Source organism: Pseudophryne corroboree, chromosome 1 (genome assembly GCF_028390025.1).
Source record: "Pseudophryne corroboree isolate aPseCor3 chromosome 1, aPseCor3.hap2, whole genome shotgun sequence".
Taxonomy (NCBI): Eukaryota; Metazoa; Chordata; class Amphibia; order Anura; family Myobatrachidae; genus Pseudophryne; species Pseudophryne corroboree.
Genome location: NC_086444.1, coordinates 838,202,802 through 838,215,737, shown reverse-complemented (window position 1 = coordinate 838,215,737; position 12,936 = coordinate 838,202,802). Strand labels below are relative to the sequence as shown.

Genomic DNA, 12,936 nt, shown 5'->3' with positions numbered 1-12,936 from the left:
GGGAATGCTCTTAACGAAGACAGGACCCCACTAGCCCTTTGGGGAGACAGAGGGAGAGTTTGCCAGCACACACCAAAAGCGCTATATATGACAGGGATAGCCTTATAATAAGTGCTCCCTGTATAGCTGCTTTTATAATATAATTTTTGCCACTATTTTGCCCCCCCTCTCTTGTTTTACCCTGTTTCTGTAGTGCAGTGCAGGGGAGAGACCTGGGAGCCGCCCTGACCAGCGGAGCTGTGTAAGGAAAATGGCGCTGTGTGCTGAGGAGATAGGCCCCGCCCCTTTTTCGGCGGGCTCGTCTCCCGCTCTTTAGTGTATTCTGGCAGGGGTTAAATATCTCCATATAGCCCCCGGAGGCTATATGTGAGGTATTTTTTAGCCAAATAGGTTTTCATTTGCCTCCCAGGGCGCTCCCCTCCCAGCGCCCTGCACCCTCAGTGACTGCCGTGTGAAGTGTGCTGAGAGGAAAATGGCGCACAGCTGCAGTGCTGTGCGCTACCTTTAGAAGACTGAGGAGTCTTCTGCCGCCGATTCTGGACCTCTTCATGTTTCAGCATCTGCAAGGGGGCCGGCGGCGAGGCTCCGGTGACCATCCAGGCTGTACCTGTGATCGTCCCTCTGGAGCTGATGTCCAGTAGCCAAGAAGCCAATCCATCCTGCACGCAGGTGAGTTCACTTCTTCTCCCCTAAGTCCCTCGTTGCAGTGATCCTGTTGCCAGCAGGACTCACTGTAAAATAAAAAACCTAAGCTAAACTTTCTCTAAGCAGCTCTTTAGGAGAGCCACCTAGATTGCACCCTTCTCGGCCGGGCACAAAAATCTAACTGAGGCTTGGAGGAGGGTCATAGGGGGAGGAGCCAGTGCACACCACCTGATCGGAAAGCTTTACTTTTTGTGCCCTGTCTCCTGCGGAGCCGCTATTCCCCATGGTCCTTTCAGGAACCCCAGCATCCACTAGGACGATAGAGAAATGACAGTTAGAAGCCGATTGGCTGGTACTTTATCTCCAGCGATTTTATCTCCATCCAAGACTTAGTAAATAGACCCCTTAAAAAAGGTCATTACCTTTAAAAAATGTTTTGCTCTTTTTAACACTTCTTAAAGCTTCTTCCCCGGACAAGTCCTTCACAAATAAGAAAGACTCCTATAAAATGCTTGGTAAGTAACTCGCAAGGGAAGCGCTGTCCCTGCAGATTTCACTTACTACATAGCAGGGATATGCTCATAAAAATGAAAATATCCGCCATGAAACGGATTGTTAATAACCAAGGCATCGGACATGAATTTTAAACATTTAAAGCCTTGCAAATACGTTTTAGGGGTATATTTATCAAAGCATGAAAAGAAAGTAAATAAATAAATCCCTAACCAATCAGATGTCATTTTTCATAAACAGCCTATAAAATGAAACTTAGAAGCTGAATGGTTAGTGCTTTTTATTTCTCCACTTGATCTCTCTTCATGCTTTAATAAATATCCCCCTTAATGTGGATAGTCTAAATAATAATGCATGTAAATGGAACTATACGTACATACTTTCTGACAGGCAAATGCACTGCATCTATTTTAGTGCTGCCTGCAGCAGCCAGAAAGCTTGGTAAACTAGAACTATAACGCTATGCTGTAATTCTAGCAGCACATTTAATATAAAACTTGGGAAATTAAAAATTATAATTTGAGAGTCCATCTCCTTTAAAATGAATAGCCTATAAATGTGCTAGTATTTTTTAGTGTGAAGCATCCCAGAGTTCTCACTTAGGTTTCCAGCTGCAGAAATATATTAATTATATATATATATATATATATATATATATATACATATATATACACACACACACACACACACATATATATCTCAGAAATCATGAACAAAGAATTGTAGATTTTACATTAGTGACGAAAAATGCGATACAGCACATGTTCAGCTTATCTCTGACAAAATGATAATCTCTTATTAAGAAATAGTAAAAAGCTTTGGTTAGCGGCATTAATAATATAAACCCTTGTACTTGAGAGCCTGCTCATCCAGGGAAAATAAGGTCTTGCTAAAAATATAACCAGCTTAAATATTTAATCAAATGAAAATCTGCTGCATTATTTAGAACTGTCTTTACATCTGTGTTTTCTACTTTCTCTAAGCATTTAGAATATTTTTTATGCACTGTAAAACAGAAAGGGAAGATACCAATTAATATCTACTGTATGAATTTAGTTTCACAGGAAGCTGCGAAAGAGAAGAAAATACCAGACCGGTATAAGTAATATTAGAGTGCCTAACAATATAAAATGAAGCAGTATAATGTACATTACAGTCATTAGGTTTTTGTATATCAACATAAAAATTTTCCCACAGAGGAGGAGAAATAACACTATATATACTACTATTGTTTGCATGTAGCGCAATTATTTTGTTAGTTTCACATTGTTTTCCTTCATTCGTTTTTGTCTAGATTTACATCCACATGCTTAAGGTGCTGTGGGTGGTTTTTTAAGCATGTGTGTGCTTCCTGACCTTATGCTACTGTACAAGAATGTTCTGTCTAGACGGTAGCCATGCTAGTTTCTCGATCTCAAGTGCATCAGCTCTTGTTCTTCATTAAAGTTCCACCTCCACCCATTCTGATATGCCTGGATGACTGCTATGGTCCAACGCATGCATCTGTCACCTTCTAATTGTTTTCTACCTAGGCCCCAAACTTGTTAATTGCCACACAAGTTGGCGTATAGACTGGCAAGATTAGTGCCTCTCACAATATTTTAGTGAAGTTAAAAAAGTGTTTTAGGGCTAAAAACCAATGGACACTTGGAAGGGACCGACATTGATGTCTGTTATAGTAGGTTTTCTATATAAATTATTATAGCAGCATCAAATTAAAGCTGCCTATTGACTTTGTAGGCCAACAATTTATCAGTGTCAGATTTGAGATACAGAAGTGCTAATACACTCTACAGCTCTTACCTCTGCCAGAGACTGCAGTAGGATTGCGGATGAAAAATATAGACTGCACATTACTCAATATCTCGGAGGACTGAACCTACTAATAAAACGTGGAACTCTTTTCTTCTGTTTTGAGACCACTTTTCAGTGAGTCTAGTTGCTGTGTTCTTCACCCTGACTAATCCACATCTGCCACTGAATCATCTGGCAAGTCAATAATACATTGGATAAAGAGAACCCTCCCATTCTGTCAATAATTATTTTTTTAAGGGCCACTTCTATTAGATCCTAGATTCTCACAATCACTCCTACCATTAAGCTGAACCAGTCCCCTTCTTTTCACATAAATGTTTGCCATATTGAATAAGTGATTATCAAACCATTAGTGATTGACAAAGGTTAATAAAGGTATAGTAGCTAATGCTCTTTAAAACTTACTTAGGGTCCCATTTATCAAACAGTATTTGCGGCTATGTCCCCAAAACACCTGTTTTCGGGGACAAATGTGATCATTGATAAATGGGCCCCTTAAGAACACAAGCTGGGGGACTGCTTTAGTCCTTTACAAAAAAAAAAAAAAGCTAAGTATTACTGTTACTAAGTGAAGCCGATTTCTTTTTTGCATTCATGAAATATTTCCTAATAATAACTCTGCTGTAAAACTAAAGACTTATCTTTCTTGGACTGTTAAGTCTGAAAATACTGAAAAACCCTTTAGAAGAAAGTTTAAATACAAAGATCTTGGCTGCCAGCCAGGATTCCCCATTATTTTGACAAAAATACAATTTCCACATCCTCTATATTGATCCTTTCTTCCAATCTCATGTACAGAACAGGTCATTATATTTGGGAGACGCTACCTGCCACTCAGATGTTACATTTATTGCGGTCTGTCTTTGGAAAAATATATTTGTTGACGGTCACAACAGGGTGGAAAGATGGCCCTGCTGTGGACATTTTGATTGATTTATATTTCACATTTATTTCAAAATAATCTGAAGGTTGAAAAGGACATTAGACCTTGGGCTTAGCCATGTTTTCTAATGTGGCATTCTCATTACGCTGAGGATTTCATGAGGCTTTTTCAGCCTGTGTTGAGTAGTTTACAAGTCTCAAGTCCCTTCGTCACACTCCGTTAAACAGTGTAGTTGTTTGACATTAACTTTCCTAATACCTACAAGACATCAACTTCTACACACACTAATCGTCTAACATTCACCCCGACCTGTTAATTTGAGTTCCATATGGTGCAAATGTGACCCTTCAACATTAATCTGGTTGTAGAATCTACAGCCAAATGAGGTCGAGTCAAGATAATCTTGTGCAAGTAACTTTGGGGGTAATTCCAAGTTGATCGCAGCAGGATTTTGGTTAGCCGTTGGGCAAAACCATGTGCACTGCAGGGGAGGCAGATTTAACATGTGCAGAGAGAATTAGATTTGGGTGGGTTATTTTGTTTCTGTGCAGGGTAAATACTGGCTGCTTTATTTTTACACTGCAAATTAGATTGCAGATTGAACACACCACACCCAAATCTAACTCTCTCTGCACATGTTATATCTGGTTTTGCCCAACTGCTAACCAAAATCCTGCTGCGATCAACTTGGAATTACCCCCTTTGTTCAAAACATCATTCACTCAGAATTGGTGCACCAAATATACAGGATGTCATTTACTGTTTTATGGACAACATCCTCCTAAAATTCGGTACCAAGGAGGCCCAAAATTGAAGAATAATTGGTGGGGACAGATATTCTACCACCACTACTGTATCTCAAGCCAAGTCATTGCTTGAACTGTTCCATTTGCAACCACATAGCCTCTTAACTAAATTTTTATAATAACCGAGGACACACAGTAAGTGCTGTTTATCCTCCATTTCAATACTTTGTCTTTTACATTCTCAGGTGCATTTCTTTGCTATAGTATGTACCCAAAGTGATGACCACTTATATGAAACATATGCACCACTCAAAATATGACTCATCACTACAATGTATCTACTGAGTTAGCTTAAGAAGATGCACTGCTGACAACAAGCCTTTGGCTGGGCATTTTATGCAAAATGACATCCATTGTCCAGCCTATTATAATAAGGTTTGACTGCATGTGGGCAGTGCAGGGAGCATGGAGGACATGCTATGATAACACGATTTGCTGCAACTTGAGTCATTAACCCCCCTGTATATATTTCCAAGTGGCAGCAAGAGTGGGTGATGTAGCAATGCAATCCATGTCACAACGGCTCTGTCCACAGTGTGCACACATACACTCTGTATCTAAGAGTAGCGATTTATATTTAATAGAGCGTTTTTTCCACATAAACCTAAGCACAAGGTGGGGAAAATGAGTATATCAATAATCCCAAAATAAAAAAAAATGTTATTATGATTTTTAACTTGAAACTATATTTTCATTAAGATTCTGTAGTTTAACCAGATACAGTATTTTATATACTGTTTTATTGTAAAAAAGAAGAAATATTTTTTTTTCATACTTGCTATGCGTTCAGTTGAGTATTATAGACACCATAGCCCTCGGCTACTCTGCTTTGTTTGCAATAGAGTTTCTTACAAAACATCATGCATTGTGTCAATAGACCATCCATCAAATACTCACTCAGGAGAACATAACAGTTCCTTAAGCGTGAAACAGTATGAATGCTACATATTTCAGTTCTTACTGCTCCTCATAAACTCCAAGGACTTATCCTTCTTCCTTGACCCCATACCATCAACATAGTTGAGAAATTAAATTACCACCAACTTTGCAATAACATTTAACCCAACACAAACTAATCATTTTTAAATGTTAACAATCCTGGTGCAGGATTCATTATAGCAGATCAACATTCATATTTGGTAAAGTAAAAAAAAACACAAAAAAAAACAGAAATTTCAAGAGAAACTTTCAGTTGAAAACATAGCAGGCCTGGCTTTGGAATCTACCACTTATCATTTTGTGAGCATGGAAAATAGACTTAGATGGAATAGCCCCACAACCACCTATGAGGTAGATCAGTACCTTTTCCGGGATAAAGCAGGGGTGCCCCAGGGTGATGGGAGAGAAGTCTCATTTGTCAAGCAAGGCGGAATCTGTTCTGCACGACTACAGACGTAACAGACAGGCAGGACAGGAAAGTTAGAAAGACAAGTAGAAAAGCCATGTTAGTTATCGAGAAAACAAAATAGAGTTACAGTAAAGCATCAGCACAAAGAACAGAGACACACAGGAGCATAAAAGATAAACACAAACATGCCCATATATTATAAGACACCTCTTTGTTCGCAAGATACAAGGCTATCGAGCAATAGTGCGATTCCAATTACTCACATCTGTAACTGGTGCAGCAAAGATGTCACTCTAGATCATGTCAAGACTTAGTACTGCATAACTTTTTGTTACTCTTTTTAGTTCATTTTAACAGAAAGCAAGGAGTCACTCGCATGTGCAGCATAACACACTAAAGTATAGTAAAATAATTTGTTTAGTGAAAATGTGAAAGAATGTACGTCACATACCAGTTGGAAGGCTTAATTCGGGTTCGGTACGGATGACCAGCGGACGGGATGCCGGCTGTCAATATCCCGACAGCGGCATCCTGGCATCCAAAATGCAAGCAGCGGGTCGGGCGCCAAGACCCCTTGTGGGCTCACTGCATTCACTACACTGCGGGCTCGGTGGCTTGCCACAGGATCTATTCCCACTCTGTGGGTGTCGTGGACAACCAGGAGTGGGAATAGCCCTGTTGTGCCGGGATTCCAGCTGGCGGCATTGTCGGCTGTCAGTATTCCGGCGTCTGTATCCTGACCACCCGGATCCCGACAAGCCGGTAAATTATATGCATCCTCTTAATTCACACCTCTGTAAACAGGTCAATGCATAGTGAGCACTGTACAATGGTTCTGGAATGCTTATTATTTTTGCTGGACCCTAGTCGTAATGTTAAGGTAGACAGACTGTGAAGCAGAATATAGTTGTCAGCAGCTGTTTTATTATAACAACAAAGATCAGTTCATGATATGGACACCTCAACCAGCTGTAAATCACAACTGGTCAGGAACGTTATTCGCCGGTGCTTGCTATAAAATATCAGTTTCTCCACCAGTAGACACATATGTTATTCCGCTACCTATACATCTCAAGGGAATACATACTATTTACCGGCCACCAGTATGCCGGCAGTGGGCCGAGTGCTGGAAAGCCCCTTGCGGGCTCACTGAGCTCACCATGCTGCGGGCACGGTGGCTCGATGAGCTCACCACAGGTTATTTTCTCCCTCTATGGGTTGCATGGACACCCACAAAGGAAGAATAGCCTGTGTAGCCAGTATTCCTGTAGAGAAGAGGTTTGTGATTCCGCACAAGTCAAAGAAAGGTTTTATTTAGATAAGATCATTGATGAGAGTTGAGCTAATCAAGAGGAGAATAATCTCTGTATATGGAGCTGGTGGTGCGTCCAGAGTCAGAAAAATATCTAGAAGCAAATATTGTGAAAAAGACTCTTGTGTGGGTGCACTCTTTTTAATTTATGATAAGTGAGGTATTATAGTGTTAAGACATAGGGTAAATGAGGTAAGTATTATAGTATTAAAACATAACTTTTATTGTTAATTTTCTTATAAAATTAGTTTTTGTATCCAACCGTGAGCAGACAGACTTAACATACATTAATAAAGTTAAAAAAAGGGTGTGTGTTCTGGTTTGTCTATATCAATAATAGATAGGCAGAAAAGATGTAGACACCAACAGTAAGACATCCGTGTTCTGCCACACCAGTACAAGCTATGCTTATATCGCCGAGAGCTAAATTGGTCTTAGGAGCTTTATTATAATAAGGACCTCCTGCGCCCAATTCACATTATCCTTATTGCGTAATTTTCCACACAATGTGTCCACATTGACTGCTTACTGAATAAACAGGTCTGCTTACTGTTCACATATTTCTATGTTTCACACGTATCTGTTATGGAGAGTTGTCCAGGTAAGTAAGAAGGAAGATGCAGTGGTCATCATGCTGTTAGTATTATGTTAGAATTGTTTGTACCGTATTACTACACTCGGTATTCCCTGGACGTCCCCCTTCCAGGTACTGACCCAGCCCAACACTGTTTAGCTTCCAAGATCGGGCGAGATTGAGCACCTGTGCGGTGAGGTATGGTAGTAAAACAATTGGACATATATTCCTGATGCACTAATGAGAGTGCACCTTAATGCGAAGTTTATGTTTTTAGACAGTGCGTCTATAAAGGTGTAGTTCACAAAAAGTAAACCTGTCAATTTGGATCTGAAGCAAAAAAGTCATAAAATATGCAGATTTCACATATACATATTAAGTCAAAATTGATAAGCAGGTATGTCAAACTTTTAGAAATGTTAAAATTTGCTTCACAAGAGATTTGCATTCATTAAGGCTGCAGATTAGAGACAGCCTGCTATACCTATTAGGGGAACGTAGTACAACCTGGCTGTGTATGCATGTTAATAAAATAACAAACAGAAAAAAGGGAATGGTACCAGTTGCTGCCCAGGTCCTCTTGGCCAGCCTAGTAGCCTGTGGATCCGTGTGGGTCCTTCTGATGTTAGAGGTCCATATAGTAGGGAAAACGCATTTCACCCATCAGAGCGGGCTTGTTCACTTCCAGTAGTGAGAGAGAGATGAGCCTATGTGGTATAAATACCTTGTAATAGGTTGCCAGTCAATGGCTGCAATCTGTGTCACTGATATGTATATCCTTAGCAATTTGCTGCTGCCACCGGCGGAAGTGACAATCATCACTTCCGCCTCGTTGTTAGATGACCGATCTTGTTCACGATCGTGTGTGCCCCCTGCCTCTCTGGGGCTCAGCAGGACCTATTACTTGTTCCGCTGCCTAGTGCTATTGCCGGCGGGGGTAATCCCAGTCGCGCTGTAAGTGTCAGATCACGTCCGCGATCATGTATGCGGCGGCAGAAGTGAGCATATCCACTTCTGCTGTGTCGCCTGGTGACCAGACGCATGTTGGATAGAATGGGGGGTATCTGTGGTCAGTGACCAGAATGTGACTTGGGCGGAGACCCTCCACCCCTTTGTTGTAAAACAGGAGATGGTATTGCCAAAGCCTGGTTGCTGTTAATAACCAGGTTGCAAACTGACAAGAATAAATTTGTATATGTTTATACATGTGTTCCGGGTCTCGTATTGAATTTTGCAAGTGTTGTACATCTTGTGCAGGGCAGAGATCTTGCTGTCTTGTCATATGAGCCCATGCCAATGTAGTTTCAGCGAGCTGGTTGTCTGGTACCTAGGTATAGGTACACAGCTCGGCCACAGATTTATGGGTAGGCAGTATAAATATAGAAAATGAGAATACAGACATGGTAGATTATAGAGATGGTCGAAAATGTATTTTTATTTATATAGTTTGATGCTTATAGATGGTTACCGTAATCCATTATACACAGTTTTTATTTTTAGGAGTGGGGAGAGCCTTATTTTGATTATGAGGGATAATGCAATTCTACTGGGAGTTCTGATAGGTAATGGTATCAATATTATGGTGAAAAAGACTATTGTGGATGTCTGTCTAATTTAAAAACCTGGTTAGCTATGCCTTCTTTGTTGGGTCAAGCAATATTGTGTGGGTAACGCCGGCCTAACCAGTTCCAATATAAGCAGTATAATTCCTTTATGCATTTTAAGCTGGAGTGTGAGGGATGTTGTGAAAAATGGGATGAACTTTGAAAAAAATCTTTATGTGGCAATTCATGATTTAGTGTAAGTGTCCTACTCGAAAGTTCACGTTAGTTTAGAATTATGATTATGAGGTAAGGTGACGGAGCTGGGTCTTTAGCCTGTGGTGTGTAAAAGCATGAAATCTTAAACATGCGTGAAAGCAACTTTTGTGAACTAGGGTGCAGTACACAGAAAATTATCACGCGTGTTGAGGTGATTCAAATAGATAGTGAGAAGGATCGATTATTGTGTGAAAAAATATGGTGTTAGAAGGACGCAGAAAAATTTGGGCATGGAGTGTGCCGTGATTGCTATGTGCCTGAATCAAATTAGGATAAGTGAGAGAGAGTCATTTATGGTAGGGGTGAGAACTATATTACCATCCCATATGTGTAATTAAGTGATACATGCCAGAGGCACTGTATGAGTGAAGAATGTGGTATTAATGATAGCTTGCACTTTGACAATTGGGCAAATCAAAAGCGTTAGGGTGGGGGAAAGGGGCGAAGGAGGGGGTAGGGGGGTTTGAGGGCGGGGGCTATGGATGGGGAGGGGAATAAAAGAATGAGGGGGAAAGGGGTTGGAAGAGAAGGGGGGAGGGAAGGGAAATTTCTTAGGGGGTGGGAAAACATAAAAGGTTATCTAGAAGGTGTTAGTATTTGGTGATTCTGAATTGGTAATGGGTTTCTACGTGTGGAAAGAAAAGGAAAACAATCACAGGAAAGCACTGTAGTTGATGCTTTCACTGAGTCCGAAAGGTCTGTACGTATTCAGTTTGAAAATCCATTCTGTTTCCCTTTTGAGGAGTTCTTTGGTCACATCCCCTCCTCTTGTGCCCATTTGGATTTTGTCAAGTCCAAAGATTTTCAATTCCTTAGAAAAATGTGTGTGATGAGAGTGGAAATGTCTTGCTACAGATATTAACTTTCTCATGCAGGTAAGATCTGTGGCGGCATTGCAGCAAGTCCCGATGTGTTCCAAAATTCTTTCCTTGAATTTCCGTGTTGTCGTTCACATATACTTTAGATTACAGCTGCATACTAAGCAATATATCATTGCTTGAGTATTGCAGTTAAGGAAGTGTCTAATTCGGATCGTTTCTCCATACCAATCTATTACAGAATTGGTTTTCAGTATTTGCGGGCATGCTTTTGCAGTGCCCACATGGAAAGGAAACTGTCAGAGCATTTTGTTTGGGTGTTACCTTATGAAAATGGCTCCGTATAAGGAGGTCCTTAATATTTTTCGATCTCCGCCAACTCATCTGTATCATGTTGTCAATAAGGGTGCAAGGTCCATATCTAGATGTAGAATCAGTAGGTGTTTCTCTATTGCTTTCCTCAACAATCTCCATTCCGGGCAGAAAGTTCCTATAAATCTAATCTTCTCTTCCTCTCTGTTCGTCTTCAGTTTGTTTTGGAAGATTGGGGACTCTCTTTGTACTTTCATCACTTCCTTCTGGGCTCGCTTCAGAGATCTCTTGCTGTAGGCCCTCTTTATCAGGCGGTGGGTTAACTCCTGACTTTTGATCTTAAAGATATGGTCCGCTGAGCAATTACGTCTCAGAAATTCCCCTTTTGGGATATTTTCTGTTGTTGTTGGAAAATGTGCACTTGTCTGAAAAAGAAGGCTGTTGGTCATTGTTTCCTTCTTGTAGAGTCCCAATGCCAGAGTGCCAGTTGATGATTTATAGATGTTGATGTCAAGGAATGCCACCCTATCCTGGCTGATGGTGTGTGTTAAGTTTATGTTCAGCTCTTTGGAATTAATAAGTTGGATAAATTCCAGTAAGATATCTTTGTCGTCATCCCAGATGATAAAGATGTCGTCTATATACCGCTACCAGGGGCAGTACGGATGGTGTAATGGTTAGCATTACTGCCTCACAGCACTGAGGTCATGGGTTCGATTCCCACCATGGCCCTAACTGTGCGGAGTTTGTATATTCTCCCCGTACTTGCGTGGGTTTCCTCCGGGTACTCCGGTTTCCTCCCACAATCCAAAAATATATATACTGGTAGGTTAATTGGCTCCCAACAAAATTAACACTAGTATGAATGTGTCTGTGTACATGTGGTAGGGAATATAGAATGTAAGCTCCACTGGGGCAGGGACTGATGTGAATGGGCAAATATTCTCTGTACAGTGCTGCGGAATATGTGTGCGCTATATAAATAACTGGTAATAATAAAATACCAAAGCATGACATGTTCTGTATATTTGTCACTGGTATCATTGAAGACTCATATCTTCTCCCACCAACCTAGAAATAAATTTGCTTAGGTTGGTGCGCATGCTGCCCCCATAGCCATACATCTGATTTGAAGGTAAAATTGATCTTGAAAAGTGTTCTAGTAGGTTGTATAGGAGATCGTTGAAGTCACTCCTTTCTCCGGAGTCAGGGAAGTATTTAGTTGCCCTCAATCATGTCTGATGATCAATACTACTATATAAGGCCTCTATGTCCCGGGTCACCAAGAAGAAGCTGTCCTCAAAGGTTAATCATGAATCTTACGTAGCAGGTCTGAGGCAGCCTTTAGGTATAAGGGTAATAGCAGAACATACCCCAGAAGATGTAAGTCTATGAAACGGCTTCCAACAGGCCTCCATTCCCTGACATAACTGGTCTTTCTGGTGATTTTACGATGTCCTTATGTATTTTGGGAAGGAGAAAAAAAGGTAGGTGTCCTTGGGTGTATCACTGTCAGGTATTGTTGTTCCTGTTTAGTTATTGTTCCTGTTGTGACAGCTTCTTCAATCAGTCGGGTGTATTCTCTCTGGAACCTCTGAGTTGGATTGTTTAGTAATTTCTTGTAGCACAATGTCTGTTTCAATTGGTGAAGTGCTTCAGTCACGTACATTTCTGTTGGACATAGGATGATGTTACTGCCCTTATCAGATGGTTTAATTATAACATCTTTCCATGTTTGCATTTCCTTGAGTGCCTCCCTTTCCCCAAATTTCAGGTTATTGGGAAAGTGATAGTACTTTTTTAGATTATTGTTCTTGATGATGTCAAATTCCTTTAAGACCATGTCTAAAAATACTCGGATTTCCAGGGTGTTGCATTTGGGAGGGGAAAAAGTTGATTTACCCTTACACAATGGACGTTGTTTCGGTGATGTTTCTGCATTGGATTCTGACTGTAATTCCTCTAAGGTCTCCAATATGTTCAAATCCTGTGTGTTCCAGAGGGAGTCACTTGTGATAACCGCCCGTGTTGGATTCTGTCTGCTAAAGAATTTCTTAAGGAGTAATTTCCTCCCAAAAAGCTTAAGATCT

General features: G+C 40.6%; 1 protein-coding gene and 1 pseudogene across 9 annotated transcripts in view; both read right to left on the bottom strand.

Annotated features, from left to right (window-relative positions):
* Window positions 1–12,936, bottom strand: part of WDFY3 (WD repeat and FYVE domain containing 3) — a 462,687-nt gene that overhangs the window by 192,301 nt on the left and 257,450 nt on the right. For 8 of the 9 annotated variants that reach the window (XM_063919895.1, XM_063919894.1, XM_063919893.1 and 5 more), the window contains one exon: window positions 5,965–6,048. The exons of the other annotated variant lie outside the window; for it this stretch is intronic. In XM_063919895.1, coding sequence (XP_063775965.1) covers window positions 5,965–6,048 — 84 coding nt within the window. The remainder of the gene's footprint in view (window positions 1–5,964; window positions 6,049–12,936) is intronic. 9 annotated transcript variants of the gene reach the window in all.
* LOC134952560 (5S ribosomal RNA) lies at window positions 7,988–8,108 on the bottom strand (annotated as a pseudogene).